Genomic DNA, 27,459 nt, shown 5'->3' with positions numbered 1-27,459 from the left:
CTACTGCCAGATAATTTATGTGAGTATACCACAAAGACGAGAGCAGATTAAATCAAACAAAAAAACAATGATAATTCAAATTTTATTTCTCTACAGCACAAAGTAATATATACAACAGCAGCTCAACTTCTCAGATCTCTAAATTAGGACCAATGCCTATATACCTCCTTCTGGTTAAACATTTTATTGCACTTCATTTTCACATTTGACACATAAGAGCTGAGAGCAATGAGTTTTGTTTGACACTTTGGTTCCATGACATTTTTCAATATGGCCGTAAAATGAAGACTGGTACAAATCTAGTTACCTTGGCATTAAATCTGGCTACGAAGTCAAAGTGTTTCTTCAGGTCAGTGGCCAAAATTGCCTCAATGACAAGGAAACGGAAATGCTTAAATTCCACATGGTCAAGGTTAACTAAGAAGTTATATTCTGGCCGGGACATGAAAAGATTCCAGGCAGCAGCTGCATGGTGATTCTCCAAAACTGAACGATCATTATAGAGCACAGCCTAGGCAAAGAAGGAAGAGAGTGAAGAGCTCAATTTTTCAAACTAAAAAAAAAAAAAAAATCACAAAAACAAACGAGAATGCAAAGCTTTTGGAATCTTCTTTTTTCATAGAACACAGAAATGTAACCTTGTGAAGGCTGGTTATTAAGAATCAGTTATTGCAATTATATTCACTGTTGATTATTTTTCTTGGTTAAATTTCATTTTTTTGTAAGATAAAGTTCATTTCCTTGAAATTTTATTCCAAACTCATGCAAATGAGGGGTTTAGAGTTAGCTTTTATCAGGTTTCTTTGCATAGGAATTTAACTATTAAAAAATATGCAAGTATACTAATACTCCTAAGAGGGAACTCAGAGACTTTCTGCATCTAGAATAAGAATTACCTTCTCTTAGTCAACACATAGAACTAATACAAAGAAATGGAATCCTTGAGCAGCCCATCATTTAAAATATTCTCACCTCACAATCAGCCATAAGAAATATCACCCTTTATCTAGAAATTAAAGGTATATAGTAAATATCTCCTTGTTTGGAATTCTCTAAAAATTATTGCTGGGGGTGCTGCAAAAGATGAATAAGTTGACTAAAAAATGCTTGAAGACTAGCGTGGTCTAGAAGATAGAAAAAAGACATTAAGAACAAAAAGGAAAGACTAAGCACATGAAAATTAATATTGAGGTAAGTAAAAACACACACATGGGCAGGAAAATCTGAATGGCAAATGGTCCTGGCAAGAGGCTTCGCCAGATTATCTTTAGGGAGGATAATTCTGGTGTATGAAGGACATGCTGAAAGAAAGTAAATTAGTTGTCAAGAAAAAAAAATCAGGATATTTGTATTGTATATAGATTAGAGGAAAAGTCTAGACTAGTCTATACAAGAGGTTGTGGAAACGGATGGGAGCTGGGAAAGGATTAAAACAAACAACGGACAAAAAACAGAGTGTGGGACCGGATTGGCCTCTAGATGCTCCAGAAAGAACAATAGGATCTCAGAATATTTAGTTACATGGGTCCAGTTGATTAAATCAAGGACAAGCTTACTGAGTTCAACTGTATGATGGAGATGCCTAGATCCTTAATGATTGATTTTCAACTTAAATTTAAACATATACTAAGATGAACTTCTTTAAAGCTACTGTTTTTGGAATACTGTGTTCAGGTAAAAAATTGTCCTCAAATGAGTGAAATAAATTGATTTTTAATTCCCACTAGCCCATAGAAATGCCATTAAGAATCATAATTGTTATAATGAATATATTTCAAAGGAATGGGATTTATTTACAAAGAAGTCTTACATTCTTAAAAGTCCAAGAAAGATTTAGCTCTCTAATCTTTTCAGAAAGGGACTTTTGTACAGGTTGGATTTTCTTTGTTGAGGAGGTTCATTAAATGAATTCAAGTAGTTTTTCTTAAGAAGAAAACTGAGAAGGGATCCCCATGGGTAATGAAGTTGCATACCTGCCATTAATATCTTGGAACAAAGCATGATATCTTTTCAAAATTAGCATTATCTCTTAAGAATTTTATCCTAGGGCTAAATACAGATTTCCTCATCTTCACTTGGTCCCTATCATAAGGCAAATTTACAAGATTAATTTTCTTTAGAGAAATCTCCTAATCAAAATAGGAAGATTTACCTGAGGAGCGCTAGTTGCCACAAGGAAAGCATTAGTCCTTCCTGGGTGATCATAGTCATGCATGGCTGCAGCCACATATAGTGCCATCAACTCTAAGGCAGGGATATTTCCAGACAAACAGCCGTATTTATCATCTGGCACATTATACATTTTTGAGAATACATATCCCATATGTCCATGTGTAAATCCACTGTCAGAATCTGAGAAGAGAAAATGAAAGTAACAGAAAATTTTTTAAAGTATTAAACTGATATCATGTGTCTTGACCTTCTTTTTAAAAAAATACTCATTCTCACAGTTCACAAGGGAGCACAGATGTACTCAGTGCGTACCTGAATCACTTGCTGATCCATGATCATTAACCACAGTTGAGAGGCCTGGAATAGGCTGCGTCGTCAGATACCAAACAGCATGTAAGACGTCAGTGGCATGGATTCTGTTATGATCTGTAACCAGTGCAAAGGAACAGTCATGAATTTGTGAACTTTGGCTCCAAGGACTGAGGGTGCCATCTACTGGATAAACAGTTTAGTTCTAACATTTTAATACCTCAGTGAAAGGCAGCCAAATATTCTAAGACAAATACACTTTGATTACTCTTCCATTACTCCATAATATCCAAAGTAACAAGAAAAAAACCAACCCTCACAACATCCATTATGCATGCAGATGTATGAAGTGGAAAAATCTGTGTCCAGAGTCTACGTCTGCCAGAAACGTAACGTATACAGGAAACTCACTACGTGAAACAACTGTAATGTTTACCCTCATACTTAGTTCCATGCTCCTGTCTAAGACTATGTAGAGGACCGGAATAAAAGAAAGACCTATGACACACTTCAGCGGGGTCAGATCCATGGTCTATACCACCCAACTCTTTATGTCTGATAAATAGCACCCAAATATAATCTGCGAATAGAACACAGTACTATCCTTCTGTATCACACTTAAAACACTGTAATAAGATGAATAATATATCCCTTATATACTGATTAAATCCACAAAGCAAAATTCAAAACCAAAATCAATAATGTTCTTTGATCTAGAAATTCTAATTCAGGAATACAGTTCTAGGAAATACCTAAAGAGAAAAAATTAAAACCATTATATATATAATATATTACATAATATATAATATACATAATATATTATATATGATTATAAATTACCTAGACTACGTAATTTTTAGAAACTTTAATGAACAAACAATCCTATGTAAATAATTTAGTGCTGAAAATATAAAAAGAAGGGAAGCTGCCAAACTCATTTTTACGAGGCTAGTATAATCTTGGTTAAAAAACTAGGTAAAGACAGTATCTGAAAAACAAGTACTCCTTGTGCTTTTGAGTAAACATTCAAAAGTACTAAATAAAACAATGGCTAAGCAAACCTGACTCCTTAAAAAATATCTGTCTAGTTACCTATACATAGAGCCAGAGAATCACACTGTCGCTTTCACTTAACCAGGATAGAAAACCATCTGCCTTTTAAGTGGTAACACATTTATTACTCAAACATTTACTTAGCATGTACTATGTGTAAGCATTGGGTCAAGGGCTGGTATCACTATTGCTCTCACCATTAACTCTCTGGTGACCAACTCAGGAGCAAAGCCAAGAAGCTAGCTAGGTCAACACAGGCTACCAACCGGTCTCTGTAGGACACACAAACAAGCTCAAAGATTCCTCTTCTTCTTCTGGCAAAGAGGGTACGGAATAATATCAGAGCTATCCTTATTATCATCTTTATCATTATCATCCCTCTCCCTTCACCTCTGCATTTTAGACAAAGCTCTAACTCTCTTGATAATTTCCTCACCCACCTGGCAACCCCCTCTGCCTCTCTGACAACACATACACACATGCACACATTAACACATCGCATGCCCTCCTTCTTTCCCAGAGCCTGCCCATCTCCCTTTTCTGTCCTGATAGACTTGTTTTCTCAGCTTTCTCTTTATCCCTTAAGCACAGAGTTGAAGTGAGCTGGATAGAGGGTTGGAGTTATATGCAAAATTCACAGTTTTTTAAGACCTAAATTCATAGATTTTCAACTTAAAATTTTGTCTATGCTCCTATGCACCATGGGGTGAGAGAAAGCACTAAAGAAAAGAAGCAAGACTTTCAACATTTTCTTCCTTAGGGTATAGCTAATACTATAATGGTGCTGCCATCTGGCTTGTACCATCCCACCTCAGTACCTAGCCTTAAAATTGGTGGGCATAGCATATATAGTTTAATTGAACTGAACTAAACACAGGTTGAGCAAGACTATTCTTATCGCTGCCATTAAATATACGTGATTACAGGTATTTCTGAGGCATCCTCCCCATTTCTCCAACTTGAATAACAAGAATGAGAGTTATTAGGAAGAATATACTTTAGAGGCAAACGTCCTTGAAACTAGAAAAAGCATTCTCAAAAGTAACTTTGAATCCATGAATGAAATGACTTGCTGATTTATCTTCTTTATTAGCCAATATGCCCAATTGAAAGAGACTATGAACAATCCTAAACATTATTTATCTCTCTGTGCAATTGAGTATAAACTATACTGTAATTTATCGTAATCCTTATATTTTTGGTATCACATTTCTATCAGTGAGTTACCTATATTTATTACCTCACCCACTGCTACTTCATGAAATATCCATTTATCTTTGTCTATTTTTAAATCTAGATTCTTCAAATTCTAGTAAGTGTTCTGGGTACAAATTTAAAACCTTTCATATCTTCCCCTTTCTCTTGGAAATTGCTAACGGTGTACTTAGAAGTATAATAAAACTTACTTTCTAATATTTTAACTCGTCATATTAATATATTCCCATTTTGGTTACTCTTAGGCTTCTTCATTTAGTTATTGATTTATTTAGATAGAGCTAATAGAAATATAGTTCTCTAGGTGTAAATTTTAAAATATGTAGACATACATTCGTGTATGCTAATTATAATTAATGATAAACAAAGCTTTTAATAAATATCCATATTAGTCTAAATTTACAACCCTACGACACACAAGGTATTATTATTTCAAAGTGATCACCAATCAAGCTAAAACTTTTCTGTGAGAAGACGTAAATAAATTTTCTTTATGGAAAATCTGGAAATTCTAATAAAACAAGCAGGTTTATTACAACAAATTTTCACATGGAATGAAGAATCCACTATTTGAGGAAAAACATCTACTCACTTGTAACATAAAAATGTAATAAGAAAATGTAAAAATGAATAACAAAATTTAGAATCTGGAAACTTCTTTTTACACTTAAACACCGGTCCACTTTCTTACAGTTTAATGATATATTAAACTGAGAAAAGCTAATTCAGTGGATCTTGGCCAGAGCTCATTCTATCAGTAGAATATTTCTGGAAATAGTACATTAATTTGTAAATTTAGTCTGGTGAATAGCTGTTCTTCAGTATTTTCAGTGGCTTCCTTTCTATAAAAGTTTATTTATGTAACTCCTTAACCTTTGAGAAACCACTAACACTTATGTCAGTCTCTGGCAGCCAACCAGGGTGGGCCCTGGGAAAATGGTATTAAAAAAGCCAAGCTTATCTTGAGATCCTTTCAAACTACTCCTTTTTCATATCTCTCTTCCAACTTCCATGGCCCCGTCGGCCAGACACTCCCAAGGGGCCTAGTGCTCTTAAGTTCCTCTTTCCTCTACTCCCACTGTCCTCCTTTGCTTGCATTTTGGGTTCCATGTTCCCCAACAAATCTAATTTGTAGATTCAATTCTTCATGCTCCTTTTTTCGTCACACAATGTGTAAACTCAATTCTTCATTCTTCTTTCCTATCGCATAGCATCAGCTGGTTATTTTCATTCCAATGTAGCATGTGGATGCCATTTTGAAAAACAATGTTAATAATGGATCACTAGGTTAATGCGCTACTCCTTTCTGGAAATATCTGTGCTTTATTTATTACCATATAATTTTTACTCAATTTCAGCTCTTTACAACTATAAAAAGACATGGGTTCTAAAGTCAAGGGACATAAAAGCAAATTTAAAACTTAAAAGTTAAAACACGATTTAAATAACACATTTCTAACACATGCTCCAACCAATATACTATGTTTTACTATTTTTCTTTCTGTGCAATTATTTCCTAAAAGTACCACATGATTTCTACACATTTCCACAACTTCCCTGATTGGATTTATGGACATTTTTTCCAGCTCCATGTATTTTTGTAGCATGTAAGCCAATTCTACTTATATGTTCTGATGATACCTGAAATGCTACATATTGAAAATTTAATTTAACATCTTCTCCATGTTCTTTCTCATGATTACAAATGACAAACTTATTCTGACAATATTAAGAGTTCATACACATGAACACTTGGTTGTATCCTTTCCTTTGGTCTTTACACAATCCTGATGTTTTAAATGTTTCTAATAATTTACCCACAATCACTTCCAGACGTCTCTTCTTTTCTATTTTATTCATTAGACCATCACCCACCAGTCTCTCTACTCCCAGCCAGGTTTATCTCATATTCAAAAACCTCAGTAGTTAGTAATTTAACTCTGCAGATGCCAGTACAAAAGTTAAATTCAACCAATTAAAAAAAAGTACATTATAAAATGAATAAGAAATTATTTATTTGGCACACACTTAAATTGCACTTACTATGTGCAAGGTACTATTATAATCTCTTTAGAATTATTACTTCATTTTATCCTTATAAAAATCCTACAAAGCAGACATTATGATTCCCATTTTATGGATTAAGAAATGAGGTACATAGAGGTTAAGTAAAGCCCAGGATCTCATACAGCTGATAAGTGAAGGGGCCAGGATTCCAACACAGGCCATCATCTCCAATCACTATACCATGTGGCCATACGGAGTGTTTACAACGTGCAATTCTGTGCTAGCTGCTAATAATTTAATATCCTACTACCCATAGCAAATTTGACAGATTTTAAAAATATTATTTCACAAATAACTTCTACTTACAAGGAATTTCCCTGTATCCAATCTCCAAAGCATGAAAATAATTCATAAATTCCCTAACTGGAATTTTAAAAGCTTCAAAGAGGCCCATGTCTTCAAAAAGTCTGTATGACACCTGTCAAAGAGAAAGAAAGACAAAGCCTTACAAAACATTTCTAGTGCATTAGACATAAGGAGACAAATGGAAAGAAAAGTCCAGTGGCTCTCCATATCTGTGAGTTCCCCACTGGTGGATTCAACCAACTGGGGAACAAAGCCTATGATAGTTGTATCTGTGCTAAACATGTACACACTTTCTTAATCTTGTTATTATTCCCTAAACAATATGGCATAAAAACTATTTACATAGCATTTACATTGTATAGGTATTATAAGTAATCTAGAGATGATTTAAAATATATAGGAGGATGTGTGTAGGTTACATGCAAATACTATGCCATTTTGTACAAGAGACTTGAGCATCCTTGGATTTTTAGTATCTGCTAGGGGTCCTGGAACCAATCCCTGGTGGATATCGAGGGACAACTGTATACATTCCATCATGCATATTAATTTACTGCCAATAGAAACACTTACTGGAAACAACAAATCAAGCAGATATTGAAGATGTGCCTAGCCCTGTGGTCCCTGATCACAAGGGGTATATAATCTATTTTTAAAAGTAGAGACATACACCCAAGAAACAGCCAACCAAAACAACAGTGTACAGTATAGAAACCATGAAGGCTCTAAATTGTGTGTGATATTGATAACTAGAGAATAAAACTTACTAAATTTTTAACTGTATAATACATAGTATAAGTGCTAAAGAATGATAGCAAGTTTTAATTTGGACTAATTTTATTTTTAAAAAACGCTTTCCAGAAGATAAAGAATACAGAGTTGTGCCTTAGTGAAGGATAAGAGGAAAGAATTATGAGAGAGAGGAAAAGCTTGCCTGGACTAAAACATATAGAGAAAAATGCTTTATTCTAATCCAGTATAAATCACAATGTCTAAACTACTTTTCCTCATTTGTCTTCTTTCTCCTCTGACTATTCTCCTTCCAATTTTTTCACAGCTCGGGTAACTCAAATCAAGTGAATACCTTTGGATGTAACTGGCATATTTGACGTGCAAATGATGGAGGAAAAAATGATAAAGGCACAGAAGAAGATAATGTGGAGAGATGGTTACGCACGTGGCAGAAAGGAGTACAGTAGCATTTAAAGTGGCCTTACTTCATGTCACAAAGGCACAGGGTTGGTTATAATTCAGGAGACCAAGAAAGAATTATTCATCATTTTTATTGTTTGCATTTCTTCTTAAAATTCTCTTGAAATACTTCTTCTAAATCTTTGATATGTTACTCATAGTTAAATTTCTCTCTTTTGTTATTGACTTTAAATCTATTCAAATTAAATAATATTTTTAAATTATATATTCAATGTTTATCACATACAATATGTATATATATACACATATATAACTAAAAAGGGATTCATTCATTCAGCATATATCTATTGCATGCCTACTATGATCCTGACAATTTTCTATGTATGAGGCACATATACAGGTGAAAAAGCAAACATGTTGTCCTCCACGGAGCTTATGGTCTAGCAGGGGAGGGCAGCAAACAACAGACATAATAGGTTAAGTATATACCATGCTCGGATAAGTGATAAGTCAAATGGAAAAAGAAAAAGGGGAGCAGAGATGAAGAACTGAGAGTTCAGGGAAAATGCAGCATTTGCTTTTTTAAGTATGGTGGTTAGAATAGGCACGTTCCAGTAACATTTGAGAAACAGTTGAAGGAGATGTGGAGAGAGGTACACGGATACCCAAAGAAAGAGTTTTCCATGCAGAGGGGAAAGCCAGTGCAAAGGCCCTGAGGTATGCTTGCTGTACTCAGGCAACAGCAAGGCCAGTGTGGGTAAAACAAAATGAATGAGAACAGGTGTAGAATTTCAATAATTGTTGAATGGGATAGGGTCAGGTACAATCTTGGGGTTTGATAGCCAGAGTGATCTTTATAAGGACTTTTACTCTGATTGAGGTAGGGAGCCATTGAAGAGACTGGAGTAGGGAAGTGACTTTATTTGACATATGTTTTAAAAGGAGCTCTGTAGCTACTGGTTCAGAACAGGTTATATAATATGTACGTCAACTTCTATGTGCTTTTCTTTACTCTGAATGGCAGATATACTTAATTTTTACCCCTTTTCTGTGTAACATAACATCCCCACCTCTTCCCTTTAAAAATGCAATAGAAAGTGAAGTTTATGGTTTCTGTAATACTTCAAGCTAGTTCTTCTTTTAATTATCTTCTCTTTACTATTGCTGTAAACCATATTTGAGTTCTTGTTTATAAATACCTAATGGATTTAGCTATGCATGTTACTTCAATAATAAAACAATAGCCGCTGACACACATATATAGCATTTAATAAGTGAGATGTCTGCTCTAATTAATTTTATATATATATTACTATTCAATTATTAAGTTACATTTTATAATTTAATGCTATAAATATTAAAATTACTAATCTTCACAACACCTTATGAGATAGGTACTGTTAATTATTAACATTAAAACAGAGGCACAGATAGGTTGAGTGACTTGTCCAAGATCACGCAGCTGACACATTATCAGAATGAGAATTCAAGCCAAGCATTTTGGCTTCAGATTTTGTCTTCTTAACTGTTTCAAATCTTACCACCAGTATGTGAAAAGTAATGTTATTAGGACTGCAAATAACTAAAGTTTCCTATTATTCTCTCAAATCTTTGAAAGATGAATCGAAAAATTAAGGCAATAGGATATTTTAAAGTACAATTTTAAAATAGAATTTTCACCAAGAAGATGTTAAAAATGAATCACCAATAAGCCAAACTCCTAAATAAAGAAAAGACATCATTAAGTGGGTAAATATGGGTAAGTGAAAAAGGCAAGCACTGTTCCAAAATTTGAATGCTGTCTTTTTAAATTTGTTAAAATAAACACGATAATCATCAAAAAAGCAGGCAGTATATTGAGACTCCGAAGTCATTTCCATTGCGCATACATCTCTTTCAAAATCTTTTGACGTAAGACTTTCTCTGTGTAGTTTCAGCCAAAAGGTGATTTCTTGGAATGTTCAAGTTAATTCATTTCAGCTGTCCTGAAGTCTTACGAAGGTGAAAGAAGTATGCCTTTCACACAGTAAAAACTTCATGATTTTTGTGTTTATAAACTCAAATCAAAGAAAAAAACCATAAAGTTCTACTTAATAGGGCAAATAAAGCTGCATTTTCTCAAAGGTCAATGTTTTATAAACTGGAAAAACAGTGACATAATAAGGATCATGTAGTTATGCATTTATTTTACTTTTGAAAGACGCCTGGAAAAAAAAAAGATAGGCTAATGAATTTTGCCGAAACCTAATTTGAATTATCTCTAATCTTACTATGGTCTACTTGTATCCACGACTCTTAGAAAACATTTTGTGGCAAAGCTGGTCAAGCTCCACCCTCCCACCTCCCAGCTCCCGGAACCTCAAGGGAGCGAGGTACCTGGAACCTCAAGGGAGCGAGGTACCTGCACCGTTTGGCATGCTATCGCCTGTGCTGTGAAACCGACTGCTATAATAACCACTTTTCTTCTCGCTCAGACTCTCCACTGGGACAGTTTGAAGATAAAATAAGTGAATGTGTTTTACAGGGGGCTGAAAAGCAGTTGCAATGAAGGTACACAGCCTGGACTTCCAACACGGATATATCTGCATTCAAATCATGGGTCCAATATTTATTCTAGGACTTAAGGTGAATAGTGTATCGTCTCTTAAGCCTCAGTTTCTTCTTCTGTAAAATAGGGATTGAAAGAAAAAATACCTGCATCAAAGTTACTGAGATTAAATTGTAGAGTTTTGGGGAGTCTGGGACATATATACCAAATACAAAACAATGTGAGATTTTTCCCTCCAGGCCAGGGAACACGTTCCCCAGTAAAAGTGAAAGAAGACTTCCTGACCCACTGCCACATCTTCTTGTGGCACCATGACAGGCATATTTTCAGGAAAAAATCATTCCCTAATCATAGTCAGGAATGGGTTTCAGGAAGCAGGATCCAGAACCTTCCAGGAGGAGCCCTCAGGCAGGAGACTAAGGCAGATTGTATAAAAACAGCTGTCCTTGAACCTGTTCTCCAGATCAGTTAGCCTTAAAGATGTTGCTTAGCACTGAGGAGAAAGGAAGAGAGGGAGAATGGGGCTATGAACTCCTGGTAAAAGGGCAAGGGCCGCCATTCCAGCCCTCGCGTGTTCATGGCAGAATATGGGCCAGCAGAGGCAACAGCTGCATGTCATACAGACTTTGTAATTATTTTGAGCTTCATGTTCCATCAATCATTTTAGCATACTGCTTTTGTATGCAGCAAGCTGAACTGTCATTATTTTGATACATCTAATTTCCCTACCAGAACGGGAGTTCCTTTAAGGCAGGGACATACTTTTCTTCTTGAAGACTAGACTAGTACTTTGTTTGTGGAACCGAACAATAGAGGAAAAGGCTCCTCTATCTTCTTCCTTCAAACCTTCACAGATCAGGAATCCTCACCGCAAAGTCCCACACGCAGATACTTGTTGCGAGGTCTGAAGAAAGCCCATCTCTGATGCACTGAATAGAAGTCAGTATAGCAAGTGATTTCTTTTCCAGTGTTTTACAGGGAAGTAAGTGTTAGTGGCTCCAATAAATCTGGGCCCTCTATTCTCACCTAAGTTTCATATTAACAAGTTTGGTAGTCTTAGTATCTTTGCTGAGATACTTATTCAATCTATAACAATTCACCTGAAACATTTTTAAATAAGCTGATAAATATTATTGTATCATTCCCTTTAATTAAGGGTGTGTGTTTTGATAGGTGTTCAATAATAGAGCAAATCAATTGCTTTGTTTTGTTTATTGAGATCAAACATGTTCAAATTTTAATTTCTGTATATTTTCTTTCTCCCTCAGGGAAACAAATACTTCTTTGTTTGGGAAACCTTTAAGCTTAAGGAAAAAATCTTAAAAGGTTTGTTATGCAGCAATAGAGTGCATTCTATATTTCTTGCGCTACATAAAAGTATTTTCCATATTAAAAGACAGAGATATCTATTTGATCTGTTTCTCACAACACTGGGAGGAAACATATTTCTGCATAATATCTTATTTTTTATAAAGCCTAAGCACTATAATATTCAAAAGTTAAAAAAGTAGTCATTGGAAATAATTACAAATTAGTGTTTATAAATAGGAAACTTTCTTCTTTTGAGGGCTTGGGTCAACTTTTCTTTTGCTGAATTCTATGAATTTTAGATAATTTCTCCATCTTGCTTATATATCTCTGCCCCACTTCACTTTGTCTTAAAAAGTACATAAAATTTCCATGGCAGAATATGGTGTTCTACTCACTTGACGTTTCAATTTCTGTTGTTAATCCACCACCAAGGAATCTATAGAATGTTGAGTATTAAAATTTCCTTTTTCCACCCAATACCTGCCACTGGCGTCAAGTACATACAGAGCTTTAATCAACCAAGGAATTGTTTTTTTCTATATTTAAAGTCATATGTATGAACGCATTTCTTACCTGACTAAGAATACGACCGCATTTTCTTCCTATTTTTTCCACCAAATCAAAAATTGGAAAATTCCAAGTATTTAGCTGCTCCATAATTGTGTCCAAGTTATCCATGACAAGAGGTTCAGGAGCAAGAATTGGTTTGTCCTGTAATAAAGACAAAAATGTTTTAACAACATGCAGTTTTTCTACAAAGCAGTTCGCACTTTGGTAAGTTTAATTCAACAACTGAGTTTACCTGAAATAAATGACTTAAAACTTCAGGGCGAATGAGTGATCTTCAAAAACAAATCAAGAGGAACAAGACAATGACCCCAAAGTAAGGAGAAAAGGTCCTAACCTGTTTCAGACCATGAATTTTACATTATTAGGTGCCTGCCTATTGCTGGTTCACAAATACTACAGCAAAAAAATGGATGTTTCTTCCATAAGTTAAATAACTACTTTTTATACTTATAACTACTTAAATAAAAACTCAAGGACCTCAGAACAGTCTCAAATTGTATGTAAATTTATCTCTTTATATATTTGTGTAAATTTTTCTGGGGCGAGGGTTCCTGGCTTATATTGGACTCTCAAAAGAAACCCATGAGTGGAGGGGGGAGTTATCACTCCTACTCTAACAGGTCAAATTTGTATTAGTGCTTCAGAATCAGCATGAATCCTGTGGAATGACAACTGCCATATTTTTCCGGGATTTTAATTTAATTTATGTAATGTACAGTTTCCAAAGAAACATGAACCAGACAAATGCAAAGGCATCTTATAATTGGTTCCAAATGAGGACAGTCTTAAGAGCACATTTACCAAAAAAATAGAAAATAAAAATAATAAGGATAAAGAAACATACAAATTATTTTATCTGACAATCTCTTTGATTTGAAAGTATATGTGGTAAATCAGCTAAAAGAAACACAGTAATGGCAACCGCTGATGATCACACGATAGTCAAGTATTTTCTACTATTTCAGCCCCCCCAAAATTAACTTGACTTAAATCTATGCTTTCATCCTCTTTAAATGGATCTCTTTAAACACACAAAATGTCACCATTAAAGGATATTTTAATGGGTAGGAAGTGTCAATATAAAACTGATTTAACATAACAAGCAAAATAAATATTGGCTCACTTTTGAAATCAAGGAGGTGCTAGAAAAAAACCAGCAGAAGCCCTAAGACAACTAATATATTTCCTTTTCATTGGTTGATGGATATTTATAAACACTGTTTTACTCAGTGAAATAATCATTTTTCCTATGCATATTTACACTCTTAGGTTGGGTTAAGAAGTATCTAATCATTTGTGGAGATGAACATTTTACATTTTTAATCACTAAATAACAGAATCATTAAGAGATGAATAAGATGTGGATAGGAAAAAATTATATTGATATGTACGAGTAGGGCTATAATACATGTGTGATTCAAATGAGATCTGTCATTCTAATAATTCAGGGATCTAGCTCTAAGACAATTTCTGTAACAGAAGCCAATTTCTCAAGTAAATGAATGAGTTTAGTGACATGGGGCTACCAGGAATATCATGGTCTCAGGCGTGTAGGTGCCGCAAGCCGACGCTTTCCTCAGTGGCTCTCTTGGACACTCAGTCTCATCTTCATTTTGTACAATATCACTGCTATCACTGTTGTTATTGGTTTCATAATCAGAGGTAACTTGAGCAGTGTCATCTGCAAAGAAAGAGAAGAGCTTCTGGAACTTGCAATGGAAAAACGGGTCCCATTTCAGTGAATATTCCTAGAATGCATATGGTAAATATAGTGCTGAGGAAATATTGCTTTCATGAGCTTGCACACCAAAAATAGAAGATCATAGAGTGAGAGAAAGCACATATTTTTTATCCCAATAAAATAGATGGAATTAGGAGCTGTGATTTACATGACATTCAATAACCCATTAATAATGTTTAGATCAGTAGTTCATATCTTTTTAAAAATCCTATGAGTTTATTTTTCTTTTTCCTCTATGCATCCCCCACCACACTAAACCACCGAGCAGCTGACTAAAACACTAACTCTAGAATGGGCACATGGGTGGGAGAAACTGAGTTGACACCCAAGAACAAAGCAGCTTGTAGAACATGGAGCAATAGCATGTGCTTAAGAGCACGGGAAACCCTAGCTATTCAATCTCAATCTCGAGGAATCTGCGGCTTCCTTATCTGCCTCTCTCCAGTGTCTCTCGTTCCAGTCAGCATTAAACTGTGCTAACTAGAGGATCAATCAGGTCATATTAAGCATCCAAAGAACACGTTCCCAGGGCAAAGACCTTGACAAGCTTCTCATAGCAGAATATGGTGCCTGAACGCAGTTTACTGAGTACTTGCTCTGTACCTAACACCACCGAAACCACTTCATTTGTCCTAACACATCTGAACCTCTCAGCAATCCTATAAGGCACATATTATTGCATTACAGCATTACTAGTGCCCTCACTTTGCAGATAAAACACTGAGGCACAGAAAGGATAAGTAAATTGTCCAAGGCACCCAGCTGGTAAATTTTGCCTCCCAAATTTCAACTCATGAAATCCGACCCTAGTTCCTATACTCTTTGCTTTTGATGAAGTCTAGTTTTTTTCCTTTTATGGTTATTGCTTTCCATGGCCTACAAAATCTTTGCCTTCCTCTAAGTCACAAAGATATCTTCCTGTGTTTTCTTCCAGAAGCTTTATTGTGATAACTTTTTTTTTTTTTTTTTTTTAAAGATTTTATTTTTTCCTTTTTCTTCCCAAAGCCCCCCGGTACATAGTTGTATACTCTTTGTTGTGGGTCCTGCTAGTTGTGGCCTGTGGGACGCTGCCTCAGCGTGGTTTGATGAGCAGTGTCATGTCCGCGCCCAGGATTCGAACCAACGAAACACTGGGCCGCCTGCAGCGGAGCGCGCGAACTTAACCGCTCGGCCACGGGGCCAGCCCCTTTATTGTGATAACTTTTATATGTAGGTCTATGCTCCAACTCAGAATAATGTTTCATGTAGTATAAAGTAGGGGGCGATATTCATTTTTTTCCAACCCCATTGGATTTCTCTGGCATCTTTGTTGAGAATTCAATGACCATGTAGGTGTGGGTCTAATTTAGGGCTTTCTACTCTATTCCATTTGATCTCCTTGCTGGTCCTTATGTCAGCACCACGCTATCTCGATTACTGTAGTTTAAGTCTTGAAGTCAGGTAAGGTATTTCCTCTAACTTTATTCTCATTTTTCAAGATTGCTTCAGATATTCCAGGTTAGTTGTATGTCCTCAGACGTCTGCTGATTTTTCTTAAGTTGCTAGTGAATAATGGCTTTTGTTATGTAGCCTATTCCTATGAGGAGCATCTTGTAGGACTTTTCCCAGGACCCATCTTCCTCATGCAACCACTTCCATGTTAGAATCAGACACAGTATGAAAATGTAATTGACAAGTTCCAATCCTAGAATTTGCAGAAAAAATGAAGCAGCACACTCAAAGGCCACAGCTCTACATGAGGCCACAAAGGTGATAAGGACATATTCCCCTTCTCCAATAGCCTCAGTAGCGTCAGAGAAGATCAGGGACATAGAAAAGGGAATATTCTGAGTCTTTGGAATGTTGCAATATCAGATAACGGCCACACAGAGAATTCTCCTTCTGATTTTTCCTTGCCTATGTCCCCTGCCCTTTGTACATTGCTGCAGCACACCATTCTTATAGGCAATAACCAGTCAACACTTATTGAGTATGTATCAAGAAATGCTGAAGTTAATAATTGAGAATAATTCTTAGGTAACTCTCTCACCCTAAAGTCTATAGTTCATAGTAATCATTGTTCTCTCCCTTGTGAACTTTCAGCACCAACAAAAGCAAGTCCCTAGGGCTGCATCAATAAAAATAAATAATACTTCTTATTGTAATGGCAGCACACACAGATTACTTACAGTGACCCAGATGATAATAAGAGCGTGATATGCTTTAAGGAATTTACTTCTCACAACAATCCTGTTTGGTAGATACTATTATTATTTCCAGTGTACAGATGAAGGAACTGAAGCACAGAGACTACAAAGAAGTAGGTAGCCAAATCAGGATATAAACCAGCTTCAAGTGTCTGTGTTCTTAACCTCTCCACAATACCGTCTTAATGAACAATGGTTCTTTACGAGCTTATAGTGATCTAAGCAGGGTCACTTCTCAAGGTCTGCAATGCAGATCCCAGAGAGCACCCTAAAATGGAAGACCCTTCAATGTCCAAGATAAAATAACATTTCTACATAGTTCTATACATTATACAAAATGGCCTCTCATTTTAAAAAAATATATACATTTGTGTATAGATGTACAGAAACATTTTGGACAGATTTGCACCAAAAATTTTACTCATGATTCACTCTGGGTAGTAGGATTATGGATGATTTTGATTTCCCTCATTGTCTTTTCTGTAATCTAAAAAATCAGGAACACATGTTACCTTTTTGATCAGAAAAAAGAAAAGTAAAGCGATTTCCATCTAGAGGAACAGAATCCAAACAATTACCTGCTCTGCCTGGAGTCCGAATGGCCGCACTGCCTCTCTCCAGGGGCCCATCAGCGGGAGTCCCTTGGGAATACGGTCTGCCGCAGCTGAGAAATATTGCAATAGCTGTAAGTATATCCTCTCCTTTCAAAGAATCATAGGCATATACCATCTAAGTGTACATTAAGATAGATAATAATAAGTATTTCTACCTTCTACTTATTTGTTTGATGGAAAAAATTCATTTTGTGTTGTACATGGATGCTGACATGCAGTATAATGTTTGCATTTTTGCAAGAGCACGATCAACACAAAGGATCAGAAACTTCATTCGACTCGCATCCTCCTCCAAAATCCAGACCATATTTGAAGTGCAACTACTGGCAAAATTTTGTTACATTATTTAGAGAAACCTGGGAAAGTCTGCCACTTACGCAGAGTAGCAATTCTGGAGGTGCGACGTGCATTTGGTCAAAAATATCTTCCCCAATGGAATCCCTTTGTGCCTGCTTAATAGCCTCATTATTAGATTTCTTTCTATGAGTTAAGACATTTTACGTCCGAAGAGTCCTTTAAGAAAAGGTTGCATATGTGAAAATAGAATGATAGTATATTGATTTTATTTTTTGCCACAAAATAAAAATTCTCTTTTTCAGATTCATCAGTCACCTGTTAAGACCCTAAGGAAATGAAGAAAGTAGAGGGACATTTTGATGAAGAGTGAACGTAAAACTGACCACATAGGATGCTAGTTGAGAAAAAGAGGCCAATGGGGTACACTGTGGGTGTCCAAGAAAAACGAAGGTATGTGAGAAGTGGTGGGGCTCTTTAAGAGAGGAGGTTGGAGGATGGAGGATACTTTTGCTTTCTCAACAGTTTTGACTGTTTTATTAACTAGAAAGTAACCCCACAAACAACCTGGCCAGTTTCCTGTCTCATTTATCTTGTTAGGAGACTTCACGGTTAGATTTTAATTCTGCGTTTTGCTTCTGGGTTCTTTCCTTCTGCCTAATATTAAAATGGGTCTCAGAGGGTTTTTATTTGTTTGTTATTTAACCACAGATTACTTACTCTAAAAAGTAAAAGAAATGAGTGATAGTTTACAATTTAATATATTAAATGTCTCACCGCTTTTTTTCCTGAACTGTGCTTATATGTGTAATAGAGATAAGCATTTTCTAGGTCAGGAGTATTTTCATCATAAGTACATTTATTTTGCAAGCCTTGGATGTAAGTGGAAAAGCATGACACGCAAAATGCTTCTAATTATGAAATTCCATCAGTTTGATTTAGGGAGTCAAAACAAAACGACAGGACCAAAGGAAAAAGAAAGTAGATACAAACAATGGTCTTGCATTCTCGGATGAGGCTTGGTAGAAGTAGAGTTTATCAGTTTTAAGATTTTTCATTGCAAGATAATACTTAAAAGGAACATTTAAATCAGTAGTTCAAATATACTACCTCTCATGCCAAAACAAAGGCTTGTCGCATAGACATTACAGCAGCCAAGAGACTAGGATTCAACGCCAAACCCTTGGAGTTCAGCAGGGGAAACCACAATAATTAGTCGTGTGTTTCTGGAGCTCTCTGTGCCTACATGGGTGGCTGCCTTGAAGGCAATAATAAAACATGGTTTGAATTATAGATTTATAAAGCCCAAACAAATAAAACACACACTACTGGATTTATAAACATTACTGAACAAGTAGGCAGTGAAATTTCCTTGTTTTTCTCCAAAACCTCTTTTATAAAAATCCCATTACATTCTTCCCGCTAAGAACACAAAAATTAGACTGTGATGAGAAAAGCTATGTGAGTGGTAGATCTTTTCTGAACATCTCTCGTCTTTCTTTGGGTGGCTTGTTTCCCACAAGTCTGGAGGCCACAGTGGGAGAGTCTCCCTAGAAACACTGGAAACAGATGTCTTTGATGCTGCTCACTCCACTGGGCTTCATCGTGGCTCAGGATGCATACCAAAAAAAGTGTTTCTTAATGGTGTTCCACCAGACACCAGCTCTATGGGCAATTATTGGGTGTTAACCTAAAGAAATTGGTTCTGCAGTCAAATAAATTCAGAAAATGCTAGATGAAACAAAAAGTAAGAAGTTTTCTTTTTGCAGAACTTCTCAGAGCTTTTAATAAAGTGATGTGTGTTGAGAATTGTCAAGAGGGAAATATGTCTATTTTACTACAGATCATACTTTTTTTTTTGTGAGAGGAAAAAAGATGGGATTAACATGCCACAGAAATTATTTTATTAAAAAAGCTGTCATAGAGAGGTCAGCAGAGTAACTCTTGGATGGAAGAATAAGTTTTCACTGTGGCCCTGGCCAAGCACAAATGATTTTCCCTTTACAAATATTCGTAAAGAGAAAGGAAGCAAAAATAAAGATTATAAGAAGAGATAACATTCATTTAACTTATAGAATTTATGAACAAAGGATCTGAAAATCAAATTTGTGAGGCTTCGAACTGAATATATTGATCAAATCTGGGCCTGTGAACCAAGTTGTGTGATATTAGAAGACTGACATGTAACTAATTTATTCGAATAGTTATCCTCATTAAGCTTTGAAAAGAAACAGCATTTTATTCAAGGCACTCTCACAATTATAGTTTAGAAACACTCAACTCTTTTCTACTTAAAAAAATATTATAATGCTTTAAGATCAGTTATTCAAGATGAAGTTATTACTGAAGAATAATAATTCGTGAATCAGTCAGAGGAGGTATTTCTTAGTGACAATGTTGGCAAAACAATTACTCTTGCCACACTAGACCCTTTGTTCTTATCCTCTGTGAAAAGACAACACTTTGTTATTGTATTTCAACCTGACAGAGCAGTACAAGCAATTACTCAATTGCACTCAGAGACCCGTTTGAGTCCGGCCATAACGTGCCATGTGTTATTTGCACATTTTTAAAGTGATAAAATGGGAATTGCAAATTTAAGATAAAATACTTTTAAAATCAATATAAAATCCTTCCTGGGTAACAAGTGAAAAAATATTCCAACAAAATATCAAAGTATATTAAATTAGGTGATATGATCTTTTAATCATATGTTTTATGCAATCTGCATCAGTAAGCAGATGAAATATACAACTAATTATTTCGCATCATCTTCAGAGATCAGCTGTTTGGACCATATGGACCCTAAACTTTCTATTAATAGAAAACCACTGAAAAAATACATTTCAATTATAGCCTATTCAACACAAATCACATTATCCTATACTTTCTTGGCAACTACTTTGGCAAACCTACACATAGCTACGTGGACTGGTGGTGAGCGTGGAAAACCAGTATTGGTTTTACTATTAGTTAAACTCTAGTTAGCAATATAAAATCCTTACCTGCTACATATAACAGGTGGAGGCAGGATCTGAGGAGACAGGTCAGGGGCGCTCTGAGTATAAGTTAAGGCCCTGTGAGAACTTAGGCCTTGTTTGGCAGTTGTGTCAGAAGATTCTGGAAACTGCGCTGCCGAAATTTTGCTGATGGGGCTACTGGCAGGAGTCCCTTGGAGAGGTGAGGAGCAGGGCGAGGAAAGAGGTGAAATTTTAGCTAGGGCACCTGACAAAGAAAGAGAGTTATTAAGTCAGTAAATAAATGTCTTTGTAATTCAAAATTGCAACTCAAACTTCACCCTGGACTCCTTTTAACTCAATAAGGATCATGTGAGTACCCACGCCACAGGGTTGGCCTCCTATGAACGTCACCATCTGCAGACAGGGTGACCAGTGGGGGAGTCTCCACAGCATGAAACGCGAGGAACGAATCATCATGAAAATCTCAGTGGCGATGTTGGCAAATCCAGTTAAAACCTTGGTGTTCTGGAGCAACTTCAGGACAGAAGGATATTATTTTCTTCTCCCATTTTTGTTTCTTTTGTCATTCTGACATGATGACAATAACTAAAATTTTCTCACATTTGCCTTCTCTTAGGTTGTGAAGTTTTTAGCAGCAACAGGATCTGCTATTGTTTTAAACATTAACATATGTGGAGCAGAATTTGGCAGGCATGTGATGATTCAAATATGTAAATAAGATACATTTTTGAGAGGTAATTAACTTTATTAATTGTCCACGTTTTCAGTGAAACTACTTTGTGTGAAATAGTACTTTGATCAGAATAATTTCTGAAGAAAACATTTAAAAATGTTTTCAGATCCATTTCAGATCAAACAATAGGCTTAAAGCTTATATTTTGAGTGTGGATATTTGTGCCAAACTGTGTTTACTCCGGATTGTGAAAATTTTGCAGAACACTGGCTTGGATTTCAAAGTGCTGATGTTTGAGGACAGGGAGCGCTCTTTTGAAGTCTCTCTCTCCCAAACATGGAGAAGGCAGCCTGCACTTAAAATTGAAGACTAAAGAGAAAGAGCTTCTCAACAACTACCCGCTTACTGTTTTGCATGATTGTATGGCTGACCAACCTACTGTAAAGCAAATGAAACGAAACCATTACAAGTCATTTTCTATTTCTCACCACTCTGGGGAAACGTACAGCCAGCAGCTCTCACATCATCGAATAATCTATGTGGTGACCTGGCCGCCGGCTTAATTCGCTTCCAATGTCCAGTTCTCTCAAACCTTTTATTTATCACACCCAAAGTTTTCTGGTCCACTGAAAGGAACAGGAAGCTTGTGGAAGGGCTTCTGTCATTTTCGTTTTCGCTTCTCTTTGGCACTGTTATTTGTTTTGTTTCGTTTTAAAAGACGAGAAATCGCACTCTTCCTTTGATTAACTGTGGAGGCCAGCTACCCCTCCTAGTCTTTTTCTCCATCTTTCTATTGATCAACAGATTAATCCCCTGCTTTTACACTTACCCACTGAAACCACTCAGACCCAGAGAGGTTAAATAACCTTTCCAGCGTCACAATGCTAGTAAGTAGGAGACTATGAAGAAAATCCAGCTATTCTTAGTAAAATGTGGTGTATTAGCTCATACTTCTACCAGAGACTGCCCAAGGAGGAAGAAAAATCCATTATCTACTAGGCTGCATTTGTATCTCTCTTTACAATGACATGCCTTATGGTTTTAATTTTGATGTCTATTTCTATCTAAAAGACAGCTATTTTACCAAAGATGCCGACAAATTTTCATATTACATAATCTCCTGAGCCAAAGAAAATTAAGTTCATTAAATTTTTAACTCAGAGTTTCCCACCCAACCTGTCATGTGTGCAGCAAGTGGGTTACACGTGCCCTATGAAGTTCTAATGGCTGTAAAACTTTTAAAAAGAAAGATTTCATTTGGAAGCTCCAGAATAAATTCAATTTTTAACATTATCTCTAATATTTTATACTTAGATTTTATTATAATTTTATAAAATAAAGGAAATAAAATTTTCACCAAGCTCTAAATCCCTTCCCATTTCTCCATTGCTATATAACATTATCATATTCACAAATATTATACAATATTACATATATACACGGATGTTACATAAATGTGTGCTTTGATGTAAAAAAAGGTTGGAAAGGGTTAGTTTAATTTAGACTATTTGTTAGATTAAGATTGACTGAGTCTCCAGATAATCTTAGAAAAGCAATGTAAGCATTAAGGAGCTGGACAGGGTATAACGTGGTATAAAGGTGACAGGTATTTGCACAGAGTAAATATCTCGATCATCTGTTCACTCAACAAACATGGACTGTGTGCCCTGTTTCAGGGACTAAGAATGCAGTAACGAAACAGAAAAATTCCCTGCTCTCACGGAGCTTCCATTCTTTTGTGGGAGACAGAAACTAAAAATGGAAGAAGAGGAGGAGGGAGAAAGAAGATGAAAGAAAAAAGAGGAAGAGAAGAAAGAAAAGGAAATCAAGTAGTTTTAAGTGACGTGAGGAGAAGTAATGCAGAGGGTAGAGAATAGAGAAGGGCAGAGGCGCTCTAGGAGAAAAATTTGAAGAGAGGCCTGATGAAATATGGAAGACATTTAGCCAAGCATCTGAGGAAAGCATGTTCCAGAAAGAGGGACTTCCCTGGGGGGTATCAGAGGATCAGTCAGGAGGTCAGGTGGCTCAGCTTAGCAAAGAGGAAGAAGGGAGCCGGGAACATGGTCCGAGACGTTGCTGGGCAGGGCTGTACAGGGCCAGCGGGGCAAGGCAAGCTTTGAATTGCTGTATCTTAAAAAAAGAGACTCCTGACAGCCAGAGCTTTAGGCAATTCCTTTATTATTTTCATAGCTAATTGTGAGTTTTCTGACAGTTTCCTACCACTTTTTTACAGTAATTCAAAGCCTGTGAGAACACTGCCCAGCTCTGTCTTGACACGATCTATCTTCTAAGGTAATTTAAGAGAAGAGTGATTATTTTTTTCATTGCTAATTTTTAGTAGCTGCCAGCTGATATCCTCAGAGAAATGCAACTCACTCTCACATACAAATTTAAAAATCCACTCAACGATTAGAGTTCTTAGAACACACAGATTAACTAAACTTATACAAATAAGCAGACTTAGGACTCCAAATTTACTGCCTGGGCCGAAACTTAAAATTAAACCTTGTACCAGTGGAAACGTGCTTTGCTTCTGCAATGCTATTTGTCTACATGTTCCGAACACTTCTAACAAGCATGGGTCTTGGCAACACCATGAAAAGCAGGGATATTTTTATTCTGCAGGTGAGAAGATAAAGGTATAAATATATAAATTCCTTTTTTTCCCAGGCCACACTACTATTTCCCACAGGGTGCATTACCATAGTTTACTTAAAGGTTTAAAAACGGAAAGGATTAGAAATGCCACAGGAAAGAGGCACATATTTACGTACTTTAGTCTTCAAATAGATAAAGAGATAAAAGTGCAGATGATAACCAAATACTTCTTTCCTTCTAGAAAGGATAGTCTACAAATAAATATCCCAGATACAGGAACAGGATACTCCAAAGGAAAGGGGACAAATGGCCTTCTTATAAGTCTTCAAAAACAGATTATTTTCTAAAATGTTTTAAATGTAATCATGTCTAAAGTTAGAGGGACGAACTTTATGACCTTTGAAGTCTCATCCAACTTTATGTTGCACACTCACACATTTACACACACACACTAATGAAGGGATTCAGATAAATATGCATTCTCTCAACTATATTTATCTTCATTTTATATTTGAGTGCTTTTAAGAGACTCCAGAAAAAAGCCATAGGTCACAAAATATAAATCTTTATCAAATTACCCTCAAACGAAATACTTAAAACATTTAAAAATTAAAAATATAACTTAAAAAAATTCTAGAATACCAGCTCCTTTGAGTAATTTAGTCTTTCATTCCTTGCTCCTGAGAGCATGAGAAAATGTGTGTCAAGACACAAGGAACTTTGGGCAATCAAAGGAAGATGATAAACAATACTGGAGGGAAATTATTGAACTGAATCCATCTGTTTTGTGCTGTAAAACTCTCTCAGTTTAATTCTTCTTTTTTTGTGAGGAAGAGTGGCTCTGAGCTAACATCTGTTGCCAATCTTCCTATTTTTGCTTGAGGAAGATTGTCCCTGAGCTAACAGCTGTGTCAATCTTCTTCTATTTTCTACGTGGGATGCCACCACAGCATGGCTTGATGAGTGGTGTGTAGGTCGGTGCCCAGGATCCAAACCCACAAACCCTGGGCCACTGAAGCAGAGTGTGCAAACTGAACCACTATGCTACTGGGCTGGCCCCTCTCTCAGTTTAATTTTAGTTGAACAAGAAAGGAACCAGCATATCTGATACACACATGCCTCTTTTCCTTGCCCACAGGAAAACGGACAGCCCTAATATTTTTCCAAAACAAAAAATGTATCTAAAGTATAGAGAATGCAAAAAAAAAAATCACAATGCCGTAATTAACATTCTCTCTCGTTTCAAATTTTCTACAGGAAAAACTCAGTCTAACTTTAAAGCTGTAGAGATATTTGTAATCATTGTAATAGGATTATAAGAATCTTGTAAGAACTATAAGAATCTGGGAAGGAACTAGTGCAAATTCAGTAAGTATGAATTAGATGAATTTTAGAAGCAGAGTGACATCATGGCAGCTCCACATTGTCAGTGACTCATAACAGAAAAGCAATATTGAAAATGCAAATTACATTGAAATCTCTTGCTTTTATGCTTTAATCAAAGGACTCCGATGTGATTTCATCCATTTATTTTATATTAGTAACTGCATAATAATTGGTTATGTTTTAACTATTTAAATCAATGCTGCTGGATTGAGCTAGAGGACACGCTACTTGAGTTGTGTAAAGAAGAGCTTTCATTTCATTGCAAATTTCATTTCTTCTTGCACCAGGTCATTTGTCATCATGTTTTTCATCTCTGCTCTATGCGTGCATCCCTCTACCTCTTCTGCTTATTGCTCCTTATGTCCTCCTCAGAGTCTCTTCAGACTTTATTCGATTCCATTTCCTTATACTCTTTGCCAAATAAAGGGGCTTTTCCTGGCCCCTTTCCATATAGTTTATTGAAAACCAGGTGACATCATAGTCAATCACATCAAACATAGCACACATCAAACAAACTTAGTGCAATCAACCCCAACACGCCATCAGTGCAGGAAACCAAGGGTTTCAAAACAGAAGAGCCCATGTGATCAGGAGGAACTGTAATTGAATTTCAACTCTCTCATTCTTGATGGATGTTTCTCTCCCTTTTGGCAGACTTTCAGAGATTTATTTAGTTGAATTCAACATGCGTAGAATATGGGTTATTTTATAAAATTTAGCTCTGCTGCAACAGCAGCCTAAAGATGCCACAATGCAAAATGCCCCCCAAAGTAATCATGATGGAGATACGTTATGGCAAGAATGGGGGGAGGCTCTTGCCATGTCTGTGGCTGTAACTTCTGGCATCTGCCTTTGTAGTATCTTACATGGACATTCTTTTCCTTTTATACTGTGCCCTTGTTCTTGAGTGCAGGCATATGAACTGGGGAGAAGGACACAGGAAGACGGCGTTGTTCTTCATGTCTGTTGAATCACTTGCTCTGTTATTTTCAGTGAATACACTAACCATAATTTTCAGCTTCTTGACTTTGCTACGTTCATTATTTTAATAATTTTCATTTTACTACCTAAATGAAGAAACTGAGAGGCAGAAAACCAAATCTTTCCATTATTTTGCACTCAGCCTAGGACAGAACCAAAAAATTCTAATCTTAAATTATCTCAATTTGTTGTTCTCTTATTTTTTTCTGGTCTGACGTCATAAAGACAAAAGTAAGGATTCAGGACTAATTGTGCAACCTTGGGTGTGTTACTTAACATTTCTGTGCCTCAGTTTCTTCATCTGAATCCCTTTTCTGAGCTACACAAGAATGTAGAACGCTGAAATTCATATTGCATCCCTTGAGTTACATATTATTATTGTCTGATGTTTTAATTCTGTCCTTAAACAAATCTTAAAAAAAATACCCACAAATCTGTAAATACTATTATTTATGCACATAAAGTTTATTTGGATTTTCAAATTTATTTGTTCACCTTTTTTATTAGATCTCAGACTTTTCTCTGATATTACTTTTCTTCTTTCTAGAACACATCCATCACAAATTCCTTTAAGACTTTCCAGATGGTATAGTTTTGACTTATCTGAAAATGTCTTCAGTTCACTCCTATTCTTAGGAGATAGATTTGCCAGGCACTCAATTTTAGTTTGACTATTACATTCTCTCAGAACTTTGAAGAAAATATTCTACTGTGTTCTGACAGCCTTTATTTCTAACAATTCTGCTCTCCGACTGACTGTGTTTCCTGTAAAGGTAATGTGACTTCTCTGGTTGACACTAAGACTTCTTTTTTGTCTTTGGTGTTGCGTAGTTTCACTATTTTGTGTCTATGAAGCTGGGTACCTGAGGATTACGGTAGATATCCAATAAGAACATGGTTGCCTTTTGACCTTGTTTGTAATACAGAGTAGATGAATCTTGTCAATTTGCTGTCTTCTTGTTTAACTTGAGGGTTGACTCAGGTCTTGAGGATTTGTGAGTTTGTTTTGCAGAAGAGAGAGAATGCCATTGGGGAGGTTGCTATCAGCAGATGGCCAAGCCCCAGCAGCCCTTGCAGATTGCCCAGGGGCTTAGTGGGAGTGACTTCTTTGTTTCTCCAAACTCCTCCTGCCAAGCCCCTTAGCTCCATAAAAACCCCCTGCTTTTTGCTCTGATTAAGGTGGATTTGAGCAAACCCATGCTCGCATCTTCTCATCTTGGCCAACTCAAATGGGGCCTTTGTCTATCTCCAAGCACCTATGCCTCAGTGTTTGGCTTGCTGCGCATCGGGCACATGAACTTG

At 36.2% G+C, this 27,459-nt stretch overlaps 1 protein-coding gene across 2 annotated transcripts in view; it reads right to left on the bottom strand.

Moving 5' to 3' along the window:
- Positions 1-27,459, bottom strand: part of PDE3A (phosphodiesterase 3A) — a 293,395-nt gene that overhangs the window by 18,543 nt on the left and 247,393 nt on the right. For both annotated transcript variants that reach the window (XM_014740463.3, NM_001163977.2), the window contains 8 exon segments: positions 20,544-20,763; positions 17,209-17,294; positions 14,230-14,384; positions 12,707-12,844; positions 7,123-7,234; positions 2,485-2,598; positions 2,153-2,352; positions 308-511 (listed from right to left, as the gene is read on the bottom strand). In XM_014740463.3, the coding sequence (XP_014595949.3) occupies positions 308-511; positions 2,153-2,352; positions 2,485-2,598; positions 7,123-7,234; positions 12,707-12,844; positions 14,230-14,384; positions 17,209-17,294; positions 20,544-20,763 (1,229 nt within the window).

Source organism: Equus caballus, chromosome 6 (assembly GCF_041296265.1).
Source record: "Equus caballus isolate H_3958 breed thoroughbred chromosome 6, TB-T2T, whole genome shotgun sequence".
Taxonomy (NCBI): Eukaryota; Metazoa; Chordata; class Mammalia; order Perissodactyla; family Equidae; genus Equus; species Equus caballus.
The sequence above is the reverse complement of the archived record's forward strand: the minus strand, read 5'-3'. Positions and strand labels throughout refer to the sequence as shown.